The sequence below is a fragment of the Lepisosteus platostomus genome, chromosome 4 (genome assembly GCF_059453375.1).
Source record: "Lepisosteus platostomus isolate fLepPlt1 chromosome 4, fLepPlt1.hap1, whole genome shotgun sequence".
NCBI classification, from domain to species: domain Eukaryota; kingdom Metazoa; phylum Chordata; class Actinopteri; order Semionotiformes; family Lepisosteidae; genus Lepisosteus; species Lepisosteus platostomus.
Genome location: NC_142614.1, coordinates 6094006 through 6120259, shown reverse-complemented (window position 1 = coordinate 6120259; position 26254 = coordinate 6094006). Strand labels below are relative to the sequence as shown.

At 50.8% G+C, this 26254-nt stretch overlaps 1 protein-coding gene across 2 annotated transcripts in view; it reads right to left on the bottom strand.

Annotated features, from left to right (window-relative positions):
• Nucleotides 1-26254, bottom strand: part of rasgrp4 (RAS guanyl releasing protein 4) — a 38862-nt gene that overhangs the window by 7421 nt on the left and 5187 nt on the right. For both annotated transcript variants that reach the window (XR_015935711.1, XM_088627834.1), the window contains exons 2-11: nucleotides 12848-13047; nucleotides 9068-9173; nucleotides 7265-7327; nucleotides 6226-6357; nucleotides 5570-5723; nucleotides 5227-5400; nucleotides 3099-3215; nucleotides 2372-2647; nucleotides 1129-1209; nucleotides 320-424 (exon numbers count right to left, since the gene is read on the bottom strand). Coding sequence is in view for 1 of the 2 variants with exons in the window: in XM_088627834.1 (XP_088483960.1) it covers nucleotides 320-424; nucleotides 1129-1209; nucleotides 2372-2647; nucleotides 3099-3215; nucleotides 5227-5400; nucleotides 5570-5723; nucleotides 6226-6357; nucleotides 7265-7327; nucleotides 9068-9173; nucleotides 12848-13047 (1408 nt within the window). In the remaining variant the exon portion in view is untranslated. The remainder of the gene's footprint in view (nucleotides 1-319; nucleotides 425-1128; nucleotides 1210-2371; nucleotides 2648-3098; nucleotides 3216-5226; nucleotides 5401-5569; nucleotides 5724-6225; nucleotides 6358-7264; nucleotides 7328-9067; nucleotides 9174-12847; nucleotides 13048-26254) is intronic.

The window sequence follows — 26254 nt, the reverse complement described above, 5'->3', positions numbered from 1 at the left end:
TGGCCAAATTTCCCCCTGGCCTTTACCAGTCATGGCCTCCTAATAATCCCCATCGCTGAACTGGCTTCATCACTCTGCTCTCCTCCCACTGAGAGCTGGTGTGTGGGGGGAGAGTACTGGTGCACTATGGCTGCCGTCACATCACCCAGGTGGGGGTACACAGTGGTGGGGCTGGAGGGGATCCCCATTACTGTAAAGCGCTCTGAGTGGAGTGTCCAGAAAAGCGCTATACAAGTGTAAGCCATTGTTGTTAAGCATTTTAACAGGGAAAAATATATTTAACCTAAAAAATGTCAAATCAGAATGAGAGCGTCCTTACGTCAACCATCTGTTTGACGTGCTTGGAGATGGTGGCGGGGTCGAGGCGGGGGGCCACCCCGGACGCCCAGTCTGCTATCATTGGGGGCTTCACTGGGGTGACAGACTGGAGAGCAGGCCGAGGGAGGAAGAGAGGGTGGGGGAGAGAGAGAGACAGAGAGCACATGACGTGATCACATCACACTGTTTTTTATGGCTGTGTATCCCAGCTGCGTTACAATGTACTGGGTTTTCTAAGGAGCCTAGGAAGCCAGCAGGATTTTTAAAGCAGCTGTTTTGTATGTCGGCCTCATTAAGTTGTTTGGATACGAACACCCTGTACTCTGTTTCTCTTGCATCCTGTACACTGCTGTGTACGGAGCTCGGCTGTCAATGTTTCCTGCTCTACAGTGTTGAACCATAGTGTGTATCACTCTCCTCTGTGCAATGGTGTGTTGTGGGGTGCTGTGCTGTACCAGGTCATACTCTGCTGTACTACACAGTGCTGTGTTACACTGTACTGTGTGGAGCTACTCTGTGTTGTAGTATGTTGAGCTGCATTATACAGTGCTTTTCCATTGTGCTGTACTGTACTGTATGGTACCTTGTTTCATTGTGCAGTACTATACTGTCTGTCCTATGCTACGCTGTTTTTAAAGGTGTCTGAGCTTCCCTCTTCTGTACTGGGTTATACTGTTCTATACTGTACTGTTCTATGCTGCATTGGGTTGCACTGTGCTGTTCTGTCCTGCACTGTATCATAGCGCAGTATATGGGGTTGTACTGTACAATACCATGCTGTAATGTCCTGTGTTGTGGTCTCTTTCGCACCTGTAATTTAGGGTTCTTAGGTTCCTTGGCATAGGAGAGCTCGTAGATCTCATCCTCTGTGTAGTACAGGTCTAGAGACAGCTGGGGACACACAAGGTCACACAGTGTCAGGCTGGGTCACAGAGCACACTCACACTCCTCCCTTTCTCTCTTTCTCCATTCTCCCTGAGTCAGCCTGTGCTGTACTGACTCCTCCCTCCCTCTGTCTCCCTTCCCTCCGCACACTCCTTCTAATTCAATTCAATTCAAGGTGCTTTATTAGCCTGACCGATGGGTACAATCAGTGTTGCCAAAGCAAATAAAAATAATAAAATTACCACGAAACAAAACAAAAATAAAAGTAAACTGAAATCTGCAGACTTAGATTTCTCTCTCTCCCTTCCCTCTCTCTCTCCTTCCCTCCATACACTCCTCTCTCTCCCTTCCCTCGCTCTCTTCTTCCTCCACACACTCCTCTGCCTCTCCCTCTTCCCTCCACATACTCCTCTCTCTCCCCCTTCCCTCCACACACTCCTCTGTCTCTCTCGTTCCTGTCCCTCTGTCCCAGTCCGTTCCTCTCCCACTGTCCCAGTCTGTTCCTGTCTCTCTGTTCCAGTCCGTTCCTCTCCCACTGTCCCAGTCTGTTCCTGTGACTCTGTCCCAGTCCATTCCTCTCCCTCTGTCCCAGTCCATTCCTCTCCCTCTGTCCCAGTCTGTTCCTGTCTCTCTGTCCCAGTCTGTTCCTCTCCCTCTGTCCCAGTCTCTTCCCGTCCCTCTGTTCCAGTCTGTTCCTGTCCCTCTGTTCCAGTCTGTTCCTTTCCGTCTGTCCCAGTCTGTTCCTGTCCCTCTGTCCCAGTCTGTTCCTGTGACTCTGTCCCAGTCTGTTCCTGTGACTCTGTCCCAGTCCATTCCTCTCCCTCTGTCCCAGTCTGTTCCTGTCTCTCTGTCCCAGTCTGTTCCCGTCCCTCTGTCCCAGTCTGTTCCTGTGACTCTGTCCCAGTCCATTCCTCTCCCTCTGTCCCAGTCCATTCCTCTCCCTCTGTCCCAGTCTGTTCCTGTCTCTCTGTCCTAGTCTGTTCCTCTCCCTCTGTCCCAGTCTGTTCCCGTCCGTCTGTCCCAGTCTGTTCCCGTCCCTCTGTCCCAGTCTCTTCCCGTCCCTCTGTTCCAGTCTGTTCCCGTCCCTCTGTCCCAGTCTGTTCCTGTCCCTCTGTCCCAGTCTGTTCCTGTCCCTCTCTCCCAGTCTGTTCCTGTCCCTCCCTCTCACCGTGAGCAGGTGCAGCAGGTCCTTGTTGGCCTGGAAGGGTGGGTGGTGATTCTGGATGGCCAGCAGCTCACTGATGTTGCTGTACAGGTGCTGCATCTTGCTGAGGTTGATCTTGTTGTCCTCCAGGTAGTCGGGCAGGGCCTCGTGCAGGGACACCAGGTCCTTCAGGTGGACCCCCAGGATGGGCATCTTGAAGCCCACACAGTCACTGTACACCCGCCGGTAAGTGCCGTAGTTACTGCTGGACGACAGCAGCTCCGTCAGCTCGTTCAGGGTCTGGGGCGGACAGAGGGCAGACAGAGGCAGGGAGAGAAAAGAGTCAAGAAGTAAGGAAAAAAGTCCAATTTGGGTTAGAAACAGGTGATGAATATGGGTGTAGAACAGCTCTAGAACAACAGAGACATCAGCAACCCACCCAGAGTCTGGATCATTAGGGTGCCTTGCTCTACCCTGATCCTTCTTCTAGAGCCACCTGTTGTTGTTTTGCTATCTGAGGTTGTACCCGTTTGTCGAAGCTCAGATCTGTTTCTGGAGGCTCCTGTTCCAGAACGCCATGTTCTACAATCCTATATGTGGGTGAGAAGATTCCCGTTCTAGAATACTGCGCGTGAGCAGCGCAGAGCTGCGTGTGGGCAAGGAGGGCTTGTGTTCAAGAGTGCTTCGTGTCTGTGGAGCAGCTGCCTGTGCCGCAGTTCCTGTCCGAGACCAGGGTGTCCCAGTGTCTGACCTTGGTGACATCCTGGGGCAGCAGGCTGGCCGTGTCCTTGAGGCGCGAGATGGAGCTGTGACACAGCCCCCCCGTCACTGCCATCAGCGTGCTGAAGTTCTGGAGAGCCCGCAGCTTCTGCACAACACAGAGAGACGCAGCTGGAGGAGGGAGAGGCCCCGATCGTGCCAGAACAAGGAGGCTGTGTGGTGTGTGAGTTTGAGCGTGAGTATGAGTGTGAGTGTGAGAGAGTGTGTGTAAGTGTGTGAGAGTGTGAGTGTGAGTGGGGAGAGTGTGAGTGAGTGTGTGAGTGTGAGTATGTGAGTGTGAGTGTGTGAGTGGGGAGAGTGTGAGAGAGAGTGTGAGAGTGTGAGAGTGAGAGTGTGTGTGAGTGTGTGAGAGTGTGAGAGTGAGAGTGTGAGTGTGAGAGAGTGTGAGAGAGTGTGTGAGTGTGAGAGTGAGAGTGTGAGTGGGGAGAGTGTGAGTATGTGAGTGTGACTGTGAGTGTGAGAGTGTGAATGGGGAGAGTGTGAGTGTGAGTGTGAGAGTGAGAGTGTGAGAGTGAGAGTGTTAGAGTGAGAGTGTGAGTGGTGTGAGTGTGAGTGGGGAGAGTGTGAGTGTGAGTTTGAGCGTGAGTATGAGTGTGAGTGTGTGAGTGTGAGTATGTGAGTGTGAGTGTGTGAGTGGGGAGAGTGTGAGAGAGTGTGTGAGAGTGTGAGTGTGTGAGTGTGAGAGAGTGAGAGAGTGAGAGTGTGAGTGGGGAGAGTGTGTGTGACTGAGTGTGAGAGTGTGAGTGTTAGAGTGTGAGTGTGAGTGGGGAGAGTGTGAGTATGTGAGTGTGACTGTGAGTGTGAGAGTGTGAGAGTGAGAGTGTGAGTGGGGAGAGTGTGAGAGTGAAAGTGGGGAGAGTGTGAGTGTGAGAGTGTGAGTGTGAGTGAGAGTGTGAGTGGGGAGAGTGTGAGTGTGAGAGTGAGAGTGGGGAGAGTGTGAGTGTGAGTGTGAGTGTGAGAGTGTGAGTGTGAGTGTGAGAGTGTGAGTGAGAGTGTGAGAGAGTGAGTGTGAGAGTGTGAGTGTGAGTGAGGAGAGTGTGAGTGGGGAGAGTGGGGAGAGTGTGAGTGTGAGTGTGAGTGTGAGAGTGTGAGTGTGAGTGTGAGAGTGTGAGTGTGAGTGTGAGTGTGAGAGTGTGAGTGTGAGAGAGTGAGTGGGGAGAGTGTGAGTGTGAGTGTGAGTGTGAGTGTGAGAGTGAGAGTGAGAGTGTGAGAGAGTGAGTGGGGAGAGTGTGAGTGTGAGTGTGAGAGTGTGAGTGTGAGTGTGAGAGTGTGAGAGTGAGTGTGAGAGTGTGAGTGTGAGTGGGGAGAGTGTGAGTGTGAGAGTGAGAGTGTGAGAGTGTGAGTGTGAGTGTGAGAGTGAGAGTGTGAGTGGGGAGAGTGTGAGAGTGTGAGTGTGAGAGTGAGTGGGGAGAGTGTGAGAGTGAGAGTGTGAGTGGGGAGAGTGTGAGTGTGAGTGTGAGAGTGAGAGTGAGAGTGTGAGTGTGAGAGTGTGAGTGAGAGTGAGAGTGAGAGTGAGAGTGAGAGTGTGAGAGTGAGAGTGAGAGTGTGAGAGTGTGAGAGTGAGAGTGAGAGTGTGAGTGGGGAGAGTGTGAGAGTGAGTGTGAGAGTGAGTGTGAGAGTGAGAGTGTGAGTGGGGAGAGTGTGAGTGTGAGAGTGTGAGTGTGAGTGTGAGAGTGAGAGTGTGAGTGTGAGTGTGACTGTGAGAGTGAGAGTGTGAGTGTGAGTGTGAGAATGAGAGTGAGAGTGTGAGTGTGAGAGTGTGAGTGTGAGAGTGAGAGTGTGAGTGTGAGAGTGAGAGTGAGAGTGTGAGAGTGAGAGTGAGAGTGAGAGTGTGAGTGTGAGAGTGTGAGAGTGTGAGAGTGAGAGTGTGAGTGTGAGAGTGTGAGTGTGAGAGTGTGAGTGTGAGAGTGTGAGTGAGAGTGTGAGAGTGAGTGTGAGTGTGAGTGGGGAGAGTGTGAGTGTGTGAGTGGTGAGAGTGTGAGTGTGTGTGAGTGTGAGTGGGGAGTGGGGAGAGTGTGAGTGTGAGTGTGAGTGTGAGTGTGTGAATGGTGAGAGTATGAGTGTGAGTGAGTGAGTGTGCACGTGCCAGTTCCAGTCACCTGTGCCACGTAGATGAACTTGGTGAAGACCTCCGCCCGCTGCTGGGCCGTGTGTTGGTTCAGGATCATGAGCTGGACCCACTGAGAGATCCCGTTGCACAACGTCACTGAGCGCTCCAGCGCAGGGTTCTCCCGCACAGACCCCCGCAGCACGTAGCTCCGGTAATCCAGGTACTGAGAGAGGAGGAGGGAGAGGGAGCGAGGGTGGGGAGGGAGGGAGGGAAGAGGGAGGGAGGGAGGAGAGAGATGAAGGGAGTAGGGAGGGAGAGAGAAGGAAATGTTAATAGATCAGAGGTAAAACTTGTGCCAGGAACTGACTAGATGTTTGACTGAGGGTGCTCACCGAGACCCTGCAGAAGTTCTTGAACTCCAGGTAGCTGAGGTGCTCAGCCAGTTCTCCCGGCTCCATGTGGTCAAACAGCAGGGACACCTTCCTCTTCTTCACCTCCGGGCCCCCGCCCTGCAGGGTCAGACGTCTACAGCCGCTGGAGGGCTGGCTGAGGGATGGGACAGCAAGACAGAAGGGGTCACACACTTTATACTGACATTTAATGTCTCTCAGCCATAAATGTGTTCTGTTTGAGCACTCATGTTGGTTAGAAATAGCCACTATAAATAAAAGTGTATACTTCTGTAGATCAACACCTCTCTCTTCCTCCCCTCTCCTCCTCGCCTTTCATCTCTCCTTGTCATCCCCTCTCCTCCTCTCCGTCTATCTCTCTCCTCTCCCTCCCTGTTTCCTCTCTCTTCCTGCCCTCTCCTGCTCTCCCTCCCTCTCTCCTCTCCCTCCCTCTCTCCTCCTCTCCCTCCCTTTCTCCTCTCTCTTCCTCCCCTCTCTTCCTCTCCCTCCCTCTCTCCTCTCTCTTCCTCCCCTCTCCTCCTCTCTTCTTTCTTCCTCCCCTCTCCTCTCTCTTCCTCCCCTCTCCTCTCTCTTGCTCCCGAGGAGGAGACTGCAGGGCACACAGGTGTGTCTATACACAGTGCAGTACTGCCTCTCACAGGTCGGAGGTGTCTACGAGCTGAGAGTGCTGCTCCTCTCCTTCTCGTTTCACCAGTTCCCACAGCTCCTCCATCACTCCCCCCAGCAGGTCATCGCCCTTGAACACCACTGGGAACCGGTTGATCCAGTGCCTGAGAGAGAGAGGGGTTAATACAGACACACTGACTGGACACTCCAGTACATTAACACTGCACTGAGAGAGAGAGGGGTTAATACAGACACACTGACTGGACACTCCAGTACATTAACACTGCACTGAGAGAGAGAGGGGTTAATACAGACACACCGACTGGACACTCCAGTACATGAACACTGCACTGAGAGAGAGAGGGGTTAATACAGACACACTGACTGGACACTCCAGTACATTAACACTGCACTGAGAGAGAGGGGTTAATACAGACACACTGACTGGACACTCCAGTACATTAACACTGCACTGAGAGAGAGAGGGGTTAATACAGACACACTGACTGGACACTCCAGTACATTAACACTGCACTGAGAGAGAGGGGTTAATACAGACACACTGACTGGACACTCCAGTACATTAACACTGCACTGAGAGAGAGGGGTTAATACAGACACACTGACTGGACACTCCAGTACATTAACACTGCGATGAGAGAGAGGGGTTAATACAGACACACTGACTGGACACTCCAGTACATTAACACTGCGATGAGAGAGAGGGGTTAATACAGACACACTGACTGGACACTCCAGTACATTAACACTGCACAGAGAGAGAAGGGTTCATACAGACACACTGACTGGACACTCCAGTACATTAACACTGCACTGAGAGAGAGAGGGGTTAATACAGACACACTGACTGACTGGACACTCCAGTACATTAAGTTACATCTGTAAGAGACAGACATGCCAACAACCAGACAGTGAGAGACAGGCAGTGAGTGAAACTCATGCTGACAGACAGGCACACGGACGGAGAGAATCGTATCTCACATCCAGAAACACTTTGTTTTTGAGAGGCAGATACTGTACATGCAGTCAGAAACAGACAGCAGGACTGACCTGATGAAGTGGCAAATTCGAGGTCTCAGGTGTCCTCTCTTCTCCACAGGACAGTCCCGATATGTGAGCCAGTCAAGGAAAGACAACAGCACTACTACTGCGCAATGGCGCCTCTACCACACATGACAATACAACAGCTCTTCTACACGTTATGTACACAACACAGTGACAAAGCTATACCTCAGGACATCCGTGTCCACAGCACATGGGCACACCATCATACAAGAACTACACATCTGACCAAAACAACACTAATGCAAATTCTACTACTGCACCACAGATCAAATCAGTTCAACACAGACCAGCACATATCAGCTCAGGTAAGGAGCTGTGTCAGCATGTGTAGGCTGCAGAGGAACAAGTAAAGGTTTATTCCAGGTTGAAAAAAAAAGAGACAGTCTTTTTCTTGACCTGAAGAAGGTTCCAGAGTCGAAACGTTGTGTCTCTTTTCTTTTCAGCTTGAAATAAACTTTTACTTGTTCCATATCAACTCAGTTCAATACAGACCAGCCCTGTGCAGTTCAGTTCAGCACAGATCAACACAGATCATCTCAGAGCTGCTCAGTTCAACTCAATGCAGCTGAGTTCTGCTCAGACCAGCACATTACATCTGTCTTCAGCACAGACCAGCTCGGTGCTGCTTAGCTGAGCACTGTGCAGCACACATAAGCTCAGTTCAGCATGAATCCAGGACAGGTCCAGTTAAGCACAGATCAGTTCAGGTCACATACAATAGAATTGACACAGGTCAGCCTAGAACTCAGTTTAAACCACTGTAGGGCGGTACATACAGTACATACACCATAGAGTGAATCAGGTGGAGCACCCATTCCTTTTCAAGGCAAAATTCTTGTATTTTCTGTTTAATCTGTCAGAATTATGCACCCTGTTTCTACCCTGAATCAGGCCTTGTGACTGAGGTCACCCCTAAATCAGGAGCACTGCTAATAACAGGCAAGAGCAAACTGTCATTCTTTAATTGCGGCATGTTAAAGTGCATCTTGAATGTGCAAATAATAATAATAATTGCTTACACTTATATAGCGCTTTTCTGGACACTCCACTCAAAGTGCTTTCCAGGTAATGGGGATCCCCTCCACCACCACCAGTGTGCAGCCCCACCTGGATGATGTGACGTCAGCCATAGTGCACCAGAACGCTCCCCACACACCAGCTCTCAGTGGGAGTAATGAAGCCAATTCATAGATGGGGATTATTAGGAGGCCATGATTGGTAAGGGCCAATGGGAAATTTGGCCAGGACGCTGGGGTTACACCCCTACTCTTTTAGAGAAATGCCCTGGGATTTTTAATGACCACAAAGAGTCAGGACCTCGGTTTTACGTCTCATCCAAAGGACGGCGCCTGCTTACAGTACAGTGTCCCCGTCACTATACTGGGGCATTAGGACCCACATGGACCGCAGAGTGAGCGCCCCCTACTGGTCCCACTAACACCTCTTCCAGCAGCAACCTTAGTGTTTCCCAGGAGGTCTCCCATCCAGGTACTGACCAGGCTCACACCTGCTGAGCTCCAGTGGGTTGCCAGTTGTGAGTTGCAGGGTGATATGGCTGCTGGCTAATCACCCTGGAAATGTCTAAGATGTCTTCAGTGCAGTGACCAGTTACCAGTTAGGCACTCCAGTTGTTTACTTCTCTTACCAAGTAACAGCCCGGACTATATGTTCGCTTGTCATAACCATCCATGTCTTTCTAGTCTAGCCCCGGAACGCCAGCTCCGTCTCCTGTCCGGAAGCAGGCTGGGAGAGGCGCGGGGAATTCCGACAGGTTTCCAGGGAGGATATAGGGTGAGCAGCCGGCGCCCGAAGGAGTGCGAGGGCACGACCCAGCAGTGCATCATCAGGGTCATGTCGACGACCTGCGACCCCCGCAGCAGCTTCCCGTCCTGGTCTGAGAGACAGAGCGCCGAGCGGTCAGTCAGCCGGTCAGCCGGTCAGCCGGTCAGTCGTGTTGGAGTTGTCAAAGGCCTGGTCACGCTGGGCACAGCAGCACGGTGTAGGAGCGGTGTAGGGCAGTCTCACAGTCCATGACAGTGTGTAAGTCACCGTGTGTGTGTCAGTGTTGGTGTTCTTGTGTATCGGTGTGCGTGTCTGTTGAGTGTGTATAAGGGTGTTTGTGCCTGTTGTGTGTGCATTACTGTCTGTGTCTACTGTGTGTATCAGAGTTTGTATCAGCATGTGGGCATGCCTGCTGTGTGTGTATCAGTGCGTGTGTTTGTGCAGTGTTTGAATCAGTGTGTGTGTTTGTGCTGTCTGTGAATCAGTGTGTGTCTGTTGAGTGTGTATCAGTGTGTCTATGCAGATGACCTGGTCCTGCTGTCGCCCACAGAACAGGGGCTGCAGCAGAACCTGGCACTGCTGGAGCAGTACTGTCAGACCTGGGCGCTGACAGTCAATCTGGACAAGACCAGAGTCATGGTTTTCCAATAGAAAGCCAGACCTCAGGGAAACAGGTACAAATTCACACTCAACAACAACACATTGGAGCACACATCCAGCTACACATATCTCGGTCTCACCATCAGCTCTTCTAGGAGTTTTGATCTGGCAGTCAAGGCACTGAGGGAGAAGGCACTCAAAAAGAAGGAGGCTTTTCAACATTGAGCCACCGACAAGAATCTGGCTCCAAATATTTGAAAGTGTAATCCAACCCAGTGCCCTATACGGCAGTGAAGTGTGGGGTCCCCTCACAGTCCAGGATTACACCCAATGGGACAAACACCCCACAGAAACTCTGCACATGGAGATCTGTAGAAACATCCTCCGTGTGCAGAAAAAAACACCTAACAACGGGTGCAGGGCCGAATTAGGCCAATACCATTATTGATAAACATCAATAATTAAAAAGAGAGTTAAAAAGTATTGGCTACACCTAAAAAACAGCGACCAAAATTCCTACCACCACAAGGCTCTTCTGAGCCAGGAGCTGAGCCCAAAACAGAGCCCCCCTGCGCCGGCTGGTCCTGAGGCTCACTGACCCGAGGAATGCTACAGAATGCTTCAGAACCCTAAACAGACAATACACACTAGCCGAATATTTGACCAAGAAAAGAGACAGCAAAAAGAAACAGACCCTGACGAAGTACAGGCTCAGTGACCACAGCCTGGCCACAGAAACTGGGCGACACAGGCAGACCTGGCTGCCCAGAGAGGAGAGGCTGTGCTCCCACTGCCAGCGGGGAGAAATAAAGACAGAGGTGCACTTCCTACTGCACTGTGACAGATACTCTGGGATTAGAGAAACATTCTACCCTAAATTTACAAATCTAATCCCAGAGTTCCCACACCTGCCAGAATCACAACAAGTCCCAATCCTACTGGGAGAGGGAGGAGGGAACTCCCAGTATGTGACCTCCTGGAACAGTGAGCCTGTCTCCCAATAATGCTCCATATGTTTATATGTAAATATCATATGATTGTGTCTTTATTGTAAATGTCTGTAGATTTTTGTTTTATGTTAATTGTATTTGTTTTGCTTTGGAAACACTGATTTTCTCATTGGTCATGCCAATAAAGCACCTTGAATTGAATTGAATTGTGTGCGTCTGTTGAGTGTGCATCAGAGCATGTATGTCTGCTGTGTGTGTATCAGTGTGTGTGTGTCTATTGAGTGTGTTTCAGTGTGTGTGTGTCTGTTGAGTGTGTATCAGAGAGCGTGTGTCTGCTGTGTGTATCAGTGTGTGTGTGTCTGCTGTACAGTATGTGTATCAGTGTGTGAGTTTATGCTGTGTGTGAATCAGTGTGTGTCTGTTGAGTGTGTATCAGAGCATTTTTGTCTGTTATGCATGTATCAGTGTGTTTCTGTTGAGTGTGTATCAGAGCGTGTGTGTCTGCTGTGTGTGTGTTTGCTGTGAATCAGAGTTTGTGTGTATTTGTTTGCTGTGTGTGTATCAGTGTGTGTGTGTATCCGAGCGTGTGTGTCTGCTGTGTGGATCAGGCCTGCTGTCCCTCTCCTGTGACTCTCAGACAGGAGCTCTCCTGCTCCTAGAACAAAGTCTGATTGTCCCTCTCCCCTCCATCTCGCACGTCCACACTCTCTCTGTCCGCATTCCTCCAGCAGCATCTCCCTACCCTCCCTACCCTCGCTCCCACGCTCCGGCACAACCAGAGAGAGAGGGGCAGAGCAGGGAGAGAGGGATAGAGACAGACAAGGAGAGAGAGAGGGATAGAGAGACAGACAGGGAGAGAGAGGAATAGAGACAGACAGGGAGAGAGAGGGATAGAGAGACAGACAAGGAGAGAGAGGGAGAGAGACAGACAGGGAGAGAGATAGAGACAGACAGGGAGAGAGATAGAGACAGACAAGGAGAGAGAGGGGGCAGTTAGGGAAAGAGGGCTAGTCTTTCTAGTATGAGCAGTATGTGATCTCCTGTCCCAGCCTGAGGAACACTGAGCCTGTCTCTCAATAATGCTCCATATGTTTGTATGTCAATGTATTATGATGTGTCTATATTGTAAATGTTGTGTTCATTGTTTGTGCTTTGGCAACCCTGACGCTCATTGGTCATGCCAATAAAGCTTTGTGAATTGAACTGAGAGAGGGGCAGAGGGAGACAAGGAGAAAGAGAAGGGCAGAGAGAGACATTCATACAGGAAAAACACATGAGTGTGTGACCTCGCTGAGGTCTGGGGTGGCGCTGGCACTCTTGCTGAAATCGCGTCACGTGGCTTCCTCTTGCAGAGGGCAGAGCCACGCTCGGACCGCGCCACGCCAGCGTCCTGCCACACCTGATGACAGCATGGAGGAGAGCAGACAGCTGCACGGGAGGGCAGAGGAGCCAGGGAATGAAGACACCCACCACAGCGGTTCTGCTGAGTGCAGAACACAACGGACCCCCTCTCTCCCCCCAGACACTTGAGCTGTGGCTGCTGCTGTGGACACTGTGTGCGCGTTTGACAGCGTGAAGCAGCCATCTCTCTTCTTATCAGATCCCTCTGTCACTCTCCTCCCTCCCTCCATCCCTCTCCTCCTCTGTCAGATCCCTCCCTCCATCCCTCTCTTCCTCTGTCAGATCCCTCTCTCCATCCCTCTCCTCCTCTGTCAGATCCCTCCCTCCATCCCTCTCTTCCTCTGACAGATCCCTCTCTCCATCCCTCTCCTCCTCTGTCAGATCCCTCCCTCCATCCCTCTCCTCCTCTGTCAGATCCCTCCCTCCATCCCTCTCTTCCTCTGACAGATCCCTCTCTCCATCCCTCTCCTCCTCTGTCAGATCCCTCCCTCCATCCCTCTCTTCCTCTGTCAGATCCCTCCCTCTCCATCCCTCTCTTCCTCTGTCAGATCCCTCCCTCCATCCCTCTCTTCCTGTCAGATCCCTCTCTCCATCCCTCTCCTCCTCTGTCAGATCCCTCTCTCCATCCCTCTCCTCCTCTGTCAGATCCCTCCCTCCATCCCTCTCTTCCTGTCAGATTCCTCCCTCTCCATCCCTCTCTTCCTCTGTCAGATTCCTCCCTCTCCATCCCTCTCTTCCACTGTCAGATCCATCTCTCCATCTCTTCCCTCTCTCCATCCTTCTCTTCCTCTGTCAGATCCCTCCCTCCGTCAGACCCCCGTCCCCTCTCTCTCACCGAAGGAGTTGAGGCAGCGGTCGATGAGCTCGTCCAGGCTGGCCCCGCGGGTCAGCGAGCCCAGCGGCGTCATCATGGCCTGGGCCCGGCTGATCTCCTGGGGGGACGGGCAGGTCATCCTCCTCCTCACCGCCCGGCCCCCTGCCCGCACACCCCCGCCGCCCCCCGTCAGCATGCCCCCGCACTCCGCTCGGGACTTCCTGGGAGAGGGGAGACAGGAGAGGTGTCTCTGTCAGTGCCATGCCAGTGAAGAGGAGACACAGGAGAGGGGGAGAGAGGAGGGGGACGAGGAGGGGTGATGGCGAAGGAGGAGGAGGAAGCGAAGGCATGAGACAATGACAGAGGGAAGGAGGAGGAGTGATAGATGGTGGAGATGTACCCTCGCCGCTCAGTTTCACTCATGAAACGGTTCTGAATTCCCGCGCCCCCAGCTCGGGCCGGCCCAGCTGTCGCGGGTTCGAGTCGGTCACGTGACTGTGACTGCCATTTCCCGGGGCAGGAGGGGGAGGGGGTCTCTCGACTCCCGCCTCACCCTCCTGCACCTCGAGCCAGAGCCCGTGTGCCCCTCCTCATCCTCCCCTCATCCTCCTCATCCTCCCCTGCAGATCCCGGCCTGAGATTCCTGATCCCCGCCCAGCTGGGGATGCCAGACTGGGGAGTGAGCGGGATGCGAGTCACATCCGGTGTTTCGAAATGTGCAAAACCAACAGCTGGCGTGAAGAGAAACAGGTTATGGGACGGACATGCGCCCGCTGTGCTGCTGTGTGCTTAACTGCGATCCTGTTTCAGGAAGAGATCCGAGGACACTACAGCGACAAGACGCGCACACTGAGGTGAGGTTTCTAATTCATGAGAAAGACTGCCGCTCACAATGGTACGAAGACAAACATTTTACTGGATCATTTCAGGCTTTCATTTCAGGCAGTCCTTAAATTAGTTTAAGTCTATATAGGCACTCCATTGTCATCAGACCTGAAGATACTGTAGAGACTCTCAGTCTGGTCATCTGTAACCTCACATTAACACTCATCATCATCAGACCTGTAGATACTGTAAAGACACCTAGTCTAATCAGCTGTAACTTCATATTAATATTCCTTCACTACTAGGTATATAGAGTATAGAAACTAGAGTTCTTCTCCCAGAGTAACTGGATGGAATAACGTTATGTCTGTCTGTACTTTATGTGTCTATGTGTGTGTGTGTGTCTGTGTTTTTGTCAGTGTGAGGGTCTGTGTTTGTCATGGGCCGGTATGTCTATCACTGTGCGTTTGGGGATGTGAAAGTCCAGACTGAGCAGAAACCAAGAGGAAGTGAAAGATGAGCTTTGAGCTCGGTGAGAGACAGAGGGATATTTAGACAACAGGGGCAGAGTGAGACGGGGATATAGATAAGCCTTCTTCCCTAAAATAACTTCCAAATCCCAGAATTTCCACACCTGCCAAAGTCAGAACACCTTCCAGTCCTTCTTAGAGAGGAAATTCAACAGAACTGCAGCCCAGTGTGTTATCCCCTGGCACAGCCTGAGGAACAGACAGTGAGCCTGCATTACAGTGATACTTTATATGATGTATGTAAATGTCCAATAATGTGTTTTTACTGTAAATGTTCTGTGAATTGTTTTTGCTTGGGCAACACTGTAATTCTTCGGTCATGCCAAGAAAGCTCTTTGAATTGGAGTTAGAACCGACGGGGGAAACAGGGATATACAACAGACAGGGCAGAAAGAGTCAGGGAACATTAGTATGTCATTGCGTGTTAAAATCCATCAAGTGAGTGCACGTGTGTCGGTGTGCCCAGCGCAGGTGTCAGCGTGTGTCACTGTGTTTCAGAGTGTGCTAATGTGTGTTCGTGTGTACACAGTGTGACATTGTGGCTAGGCAATTCTAAGAACTCACAGACACCCACTTCCCTGAACTGCCTCCCAGGAGCTTCCTGTCACTGACCTCATCTCGTTAAGAGCCTCGTCAGTGAAACGCACCGGAGTCTGACTGTCCTGACTTTGTCCACATGAAAGGTGTTCTCCTGCAGAGACAGGCTTTTCCCTTCAGCTGTGTGGAAATACAGTACGTCTGATAGCTATCTGGCTGGGCGCAGGGTCTTGGTGGAGAACCTGCTGCAGACCAGCTGGGCTCGTTCTCTCTGCATTCGTTTCATGTGGTCTGGCGTCAGTTCGTTGGGCCTGAAACGATGTATCAATACTGGTTCATGATTAACTGAGCTCCACTGTGCTGAATTCATCTGGAGGTGGACTAGTGTTTCTTGGTCCCTGTGTCAACAGAAATCAATTCACTTGTGTTCACACACTGCCATAACCAAGTGCACTCACTCCCCTTTGGAGCCGATGCCTGGATTGCTTGTTCGTTTGGAAATATTTTTCAGTTTGTTTTGCTCAGATTGTCTTTGTTTTGAAATGCTTCTGTGGCATCTCTTTTACTCTGGCCCTGACCAGATCACAGTGTCCCATAAGCCCTTTCTCTTCCGGCTTCCAGTGGGAGCTGCTGTCTGACCACGTTTCTAAAATGGCTCCTCTCCTGTCCATTCCGCTTCCCTGGGTGCTGTCGCATTTCCTGGAATACCTGGAAGGCTCCCTTCCTTCCATGGCTGTTGAAAATCAGTTGACTTTGGATCAAACCTTAATGCTAACACCGTTCTCCAAATGAAATGGACCAGCAACTGAGTCCATAAAAACTCCAGTGTGAACAGCCTCTAGAGACGGTGTCCAGACTCTTGTTGGAGCCCCTGTGTGTGGACACGCCTGGTGTCCAGACTCTTATTGGAGCCCCTGTGTGTGGACACGCCTGGTGTCCAGACTCTTATTGGAGCCCCTGTGTGTGGACACGCCTGGTGTCCAGACTCTTATTGGAGCCCTGTGTGTGGACACGCCGGCTGTCCAGACTCTTATTGGAGCCCCTGTGTGTGGACACGCCTGGTGTCCAGACTCTTATTGGAGCCCTGTGTGTGGACACGCCTGGTGTCCAGACTCTTACTGGAGCCCCTGTGTGTGGACACGCCTGGTGTCCAGACTCTTATTGGAGCCCTGTGTGTGGACACGCCGGGTGTCCAGACTCTTATTGGAGCCCTGTGTGTGGACATGCCTGGTGTCCAGACTCTTACTGGAGCCCCTGTGTGTGGACACGCCTGGTGTCCAGACTCTTATTGGAGCCCTGTGTGTGGACACGCCGGGTGTCCAGACTCTTATTGGAGCCCTGTGTGTGGACACACCTGGTGTCCAGACTCTTATTGGAGCCCCTGTGTGTGGACACGCCGGGTGTCCAGACTCTTATTGGAGCCCTGTGTGTGGACACGCCTGGTGTCCAGACTCTTACTGGAGCCCCTGTGTGTGGACACGCCGGGTGTCCAGACTCTTATTGGAGCCCCTGTGTGTGGACACGCCTGGTGTCCAGACTCTTATTGGAGCCCCTGTGTTCACACACGCCTGCTGTCCACACTCTAACTGGAGCTCCTGTGTGTGAACAGACCTGGTATATATTACAAACAGCCTGTAATATTTATTAAAGAGAAGATGAGACCTCAGTATTGGAGCTGCACTGTATCTTGGAGATCAACTGAGAAAGCAGAAGACGAGAACTTTTATCTGCTTTCAGCTTCCAGTTCATCTTAACTCTTACCGACACTGACATGTCGTTGTGCACATGCTCTCACGCACGCTCGCACGCACACACACACAGACACACATTGTTGGACACCAGGCAGCCACTGCTCATATCTGCTGATCTGACGATGATGTGTTCATGTTAAGTTACAGACGAGCTGGACTGAGTGTCATCACAGTATCTGCAGATCTTGTGATAATAGTTCATGTGAGGCTACAGATGATCACATTGAGTGTCTTTACAGTATCTACAGGTCTGATGAGGATGAGTATTAATGTGAAGATACAGATGAGCTGGACTGAGTGTTGTTACAGTATACAGTGCCTTGCAAACGTATTCAGACCCTTTAAAAATTTACAAATGTTGCTGGATTACAAAAAGATGCTGGATTCCAATCAGCGTTTGTGTTGCAAACTCGCATGCTCAAGCAGAATTTTTTAAAGACAAAATTAGTCATTTTTCAGCAGATATCGTAAAAGACAATCTTAAAAGTCAGCAGATATCAAATCAAAAACTGAAATATGCTGCTTGCATAAAGATTCAGACCGCTGTGATCTGGTACCTCTAGGTTTACACAGGTGAAAGTAATTGCCTAATGAGGATATAATTGCATTACCATTGGCCTCAGCAGTGTTTGCCAGTACTATTCCCAGGGATCAGCAGTGACTCTGAAGGAAAGGTACAAAAATGAAGGTTAAAAGCATTCTAAGGAAGTTAGGGAAAGGTGATAAAAATGAACAGATTTGGAAAAGAGTATAAGAAATATCATAGTGTTTGGATATCCCAGTGAGCACTGTTGGCTCAATAATCAAGAAGCGGTTGTTGCATCACATCCCTGAGTCACTGCCAAGAAAAGGCCTTTCCTCAAAACTCAGCATCCAAACCAGAAGGAGACTGAGAGTGGAGGAACGGTGCACCAGTCCACTACATCAAGAGCTCTGCCTAACCCTGGCCTGTATGTGTGAGTGCAAGAAAGAAGCCATCACTCGGAAAGCACCATCTCAAAGCCCGTCTGGAGTTTGTCAGACAGCGCGGGGGTGATCCAGGTAGGATTTGGGAAAGCGTTTTGTAGTCAGATGAGACCAAGAGAGAGCTTTCTGGCCAAAATTCACAGAGCTATGTGTAACACAAACCTTACACTGCAGGTGCCCCAGGAAACACTGCCCCTACAGGGGGATAATGCAAGAGCACTCGTTTCAGTCTTCTAAAAAACTGAAGCTTGGGAGAATATTCACCAAGCACAGCGCCAAAGCAACACTGAAGTGGCTCAAGAATGAAGAGGTGAGTGTCCTTGAGTGGTCCAGCCAAAGTCCTGACCTCAAGCCCATTCAGCGGCAGGATGTGAAGATTGCAGGCTAGAAACCTGAATGAGCTGGAGAAAGTCTGCCAAGGGGAAGGGCGGACCACTCCTAACCCTTGTGCAAACCCCTAAAGACTTCAAGCTGTTATTTTGGCAAAATGTGGTGCTACCAAATATCGGTGCATGTGGTCTGAATACTCATGCAAGCAGCGCATTTCAGTTTCAGACTTTCTTTAAGGTACCTGCTGGCAAAACACAAACCTTGTCTTGAATTTTTTTTTCTTGACACATGTGACCTTGCAAAAAAAAAAACAGATTGAAAAAAGATGTGCAAATATCCTTTTTAATCCAGCAACGTTTGAAAACCTTTAAAGGGTCTGAATACCTTTGTAAGGGACTGCGGTAAATACGTTTCCTATAATGCGCTGACTAAAACCGTACACTATATTCTAAAAAAACATACCAGTGTGTTATCCAAGTTTAACCTTGCATTCCTTGATTCATATTCTCTTATTTTAATTATATATCTTAAGACTGTTTGCCTTTCTTATTGCTTTCCCACATTGTCTATAAGATGTAAATCATGTGTCAACAGAACACAATGTATTTTTCATAAGCAGCCTCTTCTATCTCTGCGTTTCTTGTCTTATCAGTTTGTGTTTTTGCTCCCTGCATGCAATACCCTGCACTTGTCTACATTAAACATCAGCTGCCAGGTGTTTGCTCGGACTTGAGTTTTATTTCAACCTTTTTGAATTTCATGTGCTTCTTCTACAGTGTTTGCTAATCCTCCTAATTTCGTATCATTTGCAAGCTTGCTTAGTTAACCAACTACACCAGGAAGAATGCTTTTATATTGTTACAAATTAAGTATTAGTGTCAGTTTGTGACATAGTGTTGGTGTATACATGTTCTTATGCATATCTCTGTGTTGGTGTAGGTGTGGGTGGATTTCTTTATGATGATGTGTGTGTGATTGATAATTGTATATACTTGTGTAGATGTGTATACGTTATTGTGTGCTTGTACATTGCATGTGGGTGCATGTTTGTGTGCATCTCAGTGGGTGCGTTTGTGCATCTGTGTGTTTGTGTGTGTGTGTGACTTTGCATGTCAGCTCTTGTGAGTGTGTTTTCTATAAACGTCTCTTTGTGGTCAATCAGAGACGTCCTTTGTTCACATAAATGAAACTAATGAGCCGTGAATCACCAGCCCCCCTCCCCTCCTGTCACTCCTGCTCTCCCTGGCTCTTCAGCAGCATAGTGGAGGCCCCAGCAGTACCTGAAACACAGCCAGCGATTCTTCTGTGTGCAGCTATTAATGTCTGACCCTTCACTGCCTTTGCTGTCAGTGTCCTTGTAGAAGTGGATGTGTTTCACATGTCTTTCTTCTTCACCAGTGAAAGTGCTGTTGGGAAGAACACTCAGGTACTCCCCTTCCTGTTGGCCTAACTGCCGTAAATGATGGTTTCTCTGTTTCTGTGACACCTTGGACCTTCAGACACTTGTGCTCCCCGGCCTGCAGGACCTGTGTGATGACAGTTAGCTTCTTGGCACGGATGTCGCCCTGTGTCTTTGGGTAGGCCGTCTCCCACATCGAGCACACCTGCGACCTTGACCCACCCTCGCCAGGCTCTGCTGAAGGATCGCTTGTGCTTTCTTTCACTGTGAGATGTGCACTGCCCCTCCCCACATTGCGTACAGACTATACTGACCAGACCACAATATAGACTGACCAGTCCACACTCATACTGACCCAAGCACACTTAAGACTGACAGAGCACATTGTATACTGACTGGACCACAATATAGACTGACCAGCTTACACTTATACTGACCCAAGCACACTAAAGACTGACTGAGCACATTGTATACTGACTGGACCACACTGCACACTGATCAGACCCCATTGTACACTGACTGGACCACACTGCACACTGACCAGACCCCACTGTACACTGACCAGACCCCATTGTACACTGACCAGACCACACTGCACACTGACCAGTTCACACTATATACTGACTAGACCACACTGCACACTGACCAGACCCCATTGTACACTGACTGGAACACAGTGCACACTGACCAGACCCCATTGTACACTGACAGGATCACACTGCACACTGACTGGACCACATTGTACACTGACTGGACCACACTGCACACTGACCGGACCACATTGTACACTGACCAGACCACACTGCACACTGACCAGACCACATTGTACACTGACTGGACCACAGTGCACACTGACCAGACCACATTGTACACTGACCAGACCACACTGCACACTGACCAGACCACATTGTACACTGACTGGACCACAGTGCACAGTGACCAGACCACATTGTACACTGACTGGACCACATTGTACACTGACTGGACCACACTGCACACTGACTGGACCACATTGCACACTGACTGGACCACATTGCACACTGACTGGACCATGCAAGTAGTAGCTGTGTAAGTACCAGCAATATCAAGTCATGTTGCAGTTTCAGTATTCAGTAAAAGGCAGTACAGCACTTTCTATAGCAGCAGCATGCTTATGTTTCAGGGTCACCAGACAAGACCGGACAGCTGCAGTTGGACTTGTCGGACTCGCTTCTCTTCACTTCGTTACAGACCCTCTGTTGACCCCAAAACACAGAACACAGGCTAGTTAGACAGAACAGGCTTAGAGTGACTTGACAGTAACACCCCCAGCACAGCCTTCTTGGGGATGAGGGCTTGCATGGCATGTTCAAAGCTTAAAGAGTAAAGAGACTGCTATAGTTACCATGGCAATGATATGGGCAGAAATTAGGGCATTGTGTCAGTGATATGGGACAGCACTGAGGACATAGGGGCACTGCTATAGGACAACATTGAGGGATTGTGTCAGTGATATAGGACAGCACTGAGGACATAGGGGCACTGCTATAGGACAACATTGAGGGATTGTGTCAGTGATATAGGACAGCACTGAGGACATAGGGGCACTGCTATAGGACAACATTGAGGGATTGTGTCAGTGATATAGGACAGCACTGAGGACATAGGGGCACTGCTATAGGACAACATTGAGGGATTGTGTCAGTGATATAGGACAGCACTGAGGACATAGGGGCACTGCTATAGGACAACATTGAGGGATTGTGTCAGTGATATAGGACAGCACTGAGGACATAGGGGCACTGCTATAGGACAACATTGAGGGATTGTGTCAGTGATATAGGACAGCACTGAGGACATAGGGGCACTGCTATAGGACAACATTGAGGGATTGTGTCAGTGATATAGGACAGCACTGAGGACATAGGGGCACTGCTATAGGACAACATTGAGGGATTGTGTCAGTGATATAGGACAGCACTGAGGACATAGGGGCACTGCTATAGGACAACATTGAGGGATTGTGTCAGTGATATAGGACAGCACTGAGGACATAGGGGCACTGCTATAGGACAACATTGAGGGATTGTGTCAGTGATATAGGGCAGCACTGAGGACATAGGGGCACTGCTATAGGACAACATTGAGGGATTGTGTCAGTGATATAGGACAGCACTGAGGACATAGGGGCACTGCTATAGGACAACATTGAGGGTATCGTGTCAGGGATATGGGACAGCAGTGAGGGAAAAGTGCCATACAGTATATATAGGACAGCACTGGGGGAAATGTGTCAATAAGACAGCATTATGTCTGTGCTGTAAGACTGAGGGCATCTTGCCTATGCTAAACAAGTCATGATTTTGCTATAAAGCAGCACTATGTGTTTTTCTCTGTATGTGTACGCTCTGTGTTCAGTACAGGCCTCTGTTCAGCTGTGTCAAGTGCACTCATATGCAAATCTCAGTACAAAAACACACACAGCCAGCTGATCCTATCATGACTGATTTGCATCCCAAACTCTGACTTAGTGCCAACATCTAGGAATTGCCAGCACACTGCCAGCCTCCTCTTACTCCCTCCCTACATCCTCTTTCACTTCAGGACCCCTCGCTCTCTCCCTGTGACCTCTCACCCTGCAGGACCCCTGACTCTCTCCCTGTGACCTCTCACCCTGCAGGACCCCTCGCTCTCTCCCTGTGACCTCTCACCCTGCAGGACCCCTGACTCTCTCCCTGTGACCTCTCACCCTGCAGGACCCCTGACTCTCTCCCTGTGACCTCTCACCCTGAAGGACCCCTGACTCTCTCCCTGTGACCTCTCACCCTGCAGGACCCCTGACTCTCTCCCTGTGACCTCTCACCCTGCAGGACCCCTGACTCTCTCCCTGTGACCTCTCACCCTGCAGGACCCCTGACTCTCTCCCTGTGACCTCTCACCCTGCAGGACCCCTGACTCTCTCCCTGTGACCTCTCAACCTGCAGGACCCCTGACTTTCTCCCTGTGACCTCTCACCCTGCAGGACCCCTCGCTCTCTCCCTGACCTCTCACCCTGCAGGACCCCTCGCTCTCTGCCTGTGACCTCTCACCCTGCAGGACCCCTGACTCTCTCCCTGTGACCTCTCACCCTGCAGGACCCCTGACTCTCTCCCTGTGACCTCTCACCCTGCAGGACCCCTGACTCTCTCCCTGTGACCTCTCACCCTGCAGGACCCCTGACTCTCTCCCTGTGACCTCTCACCCTGCAGGACCCCTGACTCTCTCCCTGTGACCTCTCACCCTGCAGGACCCCTGACTCTCTCCCTGTGACCTCTCACCCTGCAGGACCCCTGACTCTCTCCCTGTGACCTCTCACCCTGCAGGACCCCTCGCTCTCTGCCTGTGACCTCTCACCCTGCAGGACCCCTCGCTCTCTCCCTGTGACCTCTCACCCTGCAGGACCCCTGACTCTCTCCCTGTGACCTCTCACCCTGCAGGACCCCTGACTCTCTCCCTGTGACCTCTCACCCTGCAGGACCCCTGACTCTCTCCCTGTGACCTCTCACCCTGCAGGACCCCTGACTCTCTCCCTGTGACCTCTCACCCTGCAGGACCCCTGACTCTCTCCCTGTGACCTCTCACCCTGCAGGACCCCTCGCTCTCTGCCTGTGACCTCTCACCCTGCAGGACCCCTCGCTCTCTCCCTGTGACCTCTCACCCTGCAGGACCCCTGACTCTCTCCCTGTGACCTCTCACCCTGCAGGACCCCTGACTCTCTCCCTTTGACCTCTCACCCTGCAGGACCCCCGACTCTCTCCCTGTGACCTCTCACCCTGCAGGACCCCTCGCTCTCTCCCTGACCTCTCACCCTGCAGGACCCCTCGCTCTCTCCCTGTGACCTCTCACCCTGCAGGACCCCTCACTCTCTGCCTGTGACCTCTCACCCTGCAGGACCCCCGACTCTCTCCCTGTGACCTCCAGACAAGTGATGACCCACATCACCGCCACATCGCAGTATTCCTGTGATTCACTGCAACTTTTTGACTTGCAAGGAGGAACAGGAGAAATTTCAAGTTTCAGCTTTAAGCCCAAAGTGCTGACTGAAAGGAAAAAGACACCACAGTGTCGACCCCTCTTCTCCCCCCCAGCAAAATGTTCAAATGCCAGGCTGGGGGGGGGGGGGCGACTGTCCCGAGACTGTGTGCATGTGGATTTTTCTGGAAGATTCAGAACGACGGCGTTCAAGAGCCGAGCTAGGTGCTGCTGGCAGGCGACACTCTGTGCGGGCAGGTGAAGCAGAAGAGGCAGGTGCAGCGTCACATGCAGGCAGCACAAACATAAACCATGAACACCAAAGGGGAAACCATGAGCCCCAGTGCAGGAAGCCCTGTGTTTCTGTTGACGCTCGATTCCCAGCCTCCAGACAAAGGGCAAACAGAAGGTTAGGATCTGTAGCTCAAGGCACAGAATAGAAATCAGGGGATGTTGTTAAAGTCGTACAGTGCACTGAGAAGACCTCATTGAGAATACTGGGCAGTTTTAGTCACCATGTTATAGAAACATGACTTTTACAGCTGTAACATAATATCCCTTCATTTAAACTCTGCTTCGTTTATGTGTCTGGACAGCCTGTTTGCCCTTTATGTTGTTTGTCCAGGGACTCGAAAAGATGTATATCAAGTGCCAACAGAAACACGAAGTCTTTTTCATACGTGGCCCCTTCTATCTCAGTGTTTTCCATTTTCTACCTGTAGTCTGTGCCTGTGCTACCTGCATGTAACACTCTGCACCTGTCCATTTTAACTGCCATCTACCTGCTGTTGGCCCAGTCTTGAATTGTTTTCTAAACCTACTTCAATTTCATGTTCTGCTTCTTTAGAGTTTTCCTAAACCCCCTAATTTTCTTATCATCTGCAAATGTGACTAGTCTAACACTATACTGGGATCTAGATAATTAATATAACATTAAAGCATCACTGGCCTTAGTTCAGATCCACGAGGTTCTCCAGTAATTACATCACCTCCACCTGAGGGTTCACTACTTAACTGTACCCTCGCATTTCTATTTATTAGCCAAGTCTCAATCCGAGAACAGACATTTTCCTCAATGCCTGCAGCCTGTAATGGGAGAATCCTTCATGAGGAATCTTCTGAAAAGCCTTCTAAATATATCTATATATCATCTGGTCTGTGTATCCTTCACTGACGTTGTTTGGTCTGAGCTCTCCAGCAAGTTTAACACAACCTTTTCTGAGTCCACACTGACTGTCCTCTGAGACCCTCTTCCATACAGGTGATCCTCAGCTGTAGTTCTAATTGTTGTTTCCATAAACGTCTTGCACTTATTGGTCTGTAATTGCTTGGGTCAGCTGTGTAACCCTTCTCATGGATGGGCACTGGATCCTGTACTCCAGACCCTGGGAACAACCCCTGTCTGTAGTGACTGCTGGAGGAATAACAGCCAGTTTCCTTGTGTACAATGAGTAAAACAAGTCAGAGTCCTGGGGATGTATCACCCTGAGTGCCCCTGGGATCTGCCTCTTCTACACTGACACTATTAAATGCACAGCGCTGTCTGGAACGTGGATGAAATGCTCCTGGAGTACACCAGCCATTTCCCTTTCATTGTCTAGGAGGCATCAAAGAAAGACTCAGAGGAGTTTCCCACTCCAGGACCGCAAAAGAACTGAATCGCTTTAGTCCTGAACACAGAAAGCTACAAGGGGATCTGATGCAAGTATCTGTACCTCAGCTGAACTTCTGCAGTTGTAATGGAGAAGGATATGCATTCGGGACAGGTGTGTCCTCTGACAGTGCCTGTGGCCTGTATGTCAAAGTAGAACTGCCTCCGGTCTCTGAGAGAACCCGCTGTCTCCCTGCCCGCTCGCTTCCGGCGGCGGACCTATCTGAGGACTGCGCGGAGCTGCAGTGTGGCCGTACCAGGGATCCCTGTCGGAGAAGGACAGTGATGCGCCTGGAGTTCGGGCCAGCGACTCCCGGGCCACAGGCCTCGACCTGAACCGAGACCAAGCCCCTCCGGACCCCCCGGACCCCCGCTGCCTGAAACGCACCGGCGCTGCGGCCGGAACGGACAGACCTCACACTGCCGCCCCGGGGCTCGTGGGAATGATCGGCAGCGGTGTCGCTCTGTTTCCTGCCCTTTCTGTCGCTGCGCTGTGATGTCACCCGTGCAGCACGAGCTGAAACTGCCGAGGCCAGCGAGTGCTGTGCGGGTGTGCGCGGAGCTGGCTGTGGTCGCTACAGCGCCATCCTTACCCCTTTCCACCAACAAACAAAACCATGGCAGTCCTGACAGCACTCAGATTTGGGAGAGGACAGACCACAGTCAGCTATAAACAGACTGCAGACGCTTCTAGCATATTTGCCAGGTTTCAATAAAAATACAAAGCCTAAATAAGGAGCCACGCGACACCCAGGGTTTGTAGAGAAACACTGTGAGATAAAACAGGCACACAGCGGCGGTGCTGTCTAGCTGTTGCGCTGCTCTGCTTGGCTCGGCAGCTTTTTGAATTTCCCTCACCTCGCCTCCGACTTCGTGAGGCCTGTGTGACTGAAACTGCTGTCTCCTGCGCTGCACCAGAGATGTTATCTGTGGCTCTCCTCTCCGTGTGATAACATGCTGCCGACAGATAGTCCCTGCAGGCCCCTGCGCTGCTCGTGTGTGTGTGTGTGTGTCTGTGTATCTGTGTATCTGTGTGTGTGTGCCCATTGTGGAGAGTGCCTTGCAGCAAGCTTTGCAACCCCTGGCCACACGCCGCTCAGTGCCAGCACCCCCCGCCACAGAGCTCACGACATGAGAAACAGACTGCTTCGAAAATCCTGTCTTCTGCTGATCTCGTACTCGCCCTTCCTTCTCATTGCTGTCTTAGTTGGGTGTAGCTGTGAAACTAAAGTAGTAACAACAGTAGTAATACTAATAGTAGTAATATTTGCAGCAATGGTAACAGTAGTAGCAGCACTAGCAGCAGTGGTAATAGTAGTACTAACACTAGCAGCAGTGGTAATAGTAGTATTTGTAACACTAGCAGCAGTGGTAATAGTAGTACTAACACTAGCAGCAGTGGTAATAGTAGTACAGAACACAGGATTTAAAACAAACCTCTTCACCCTA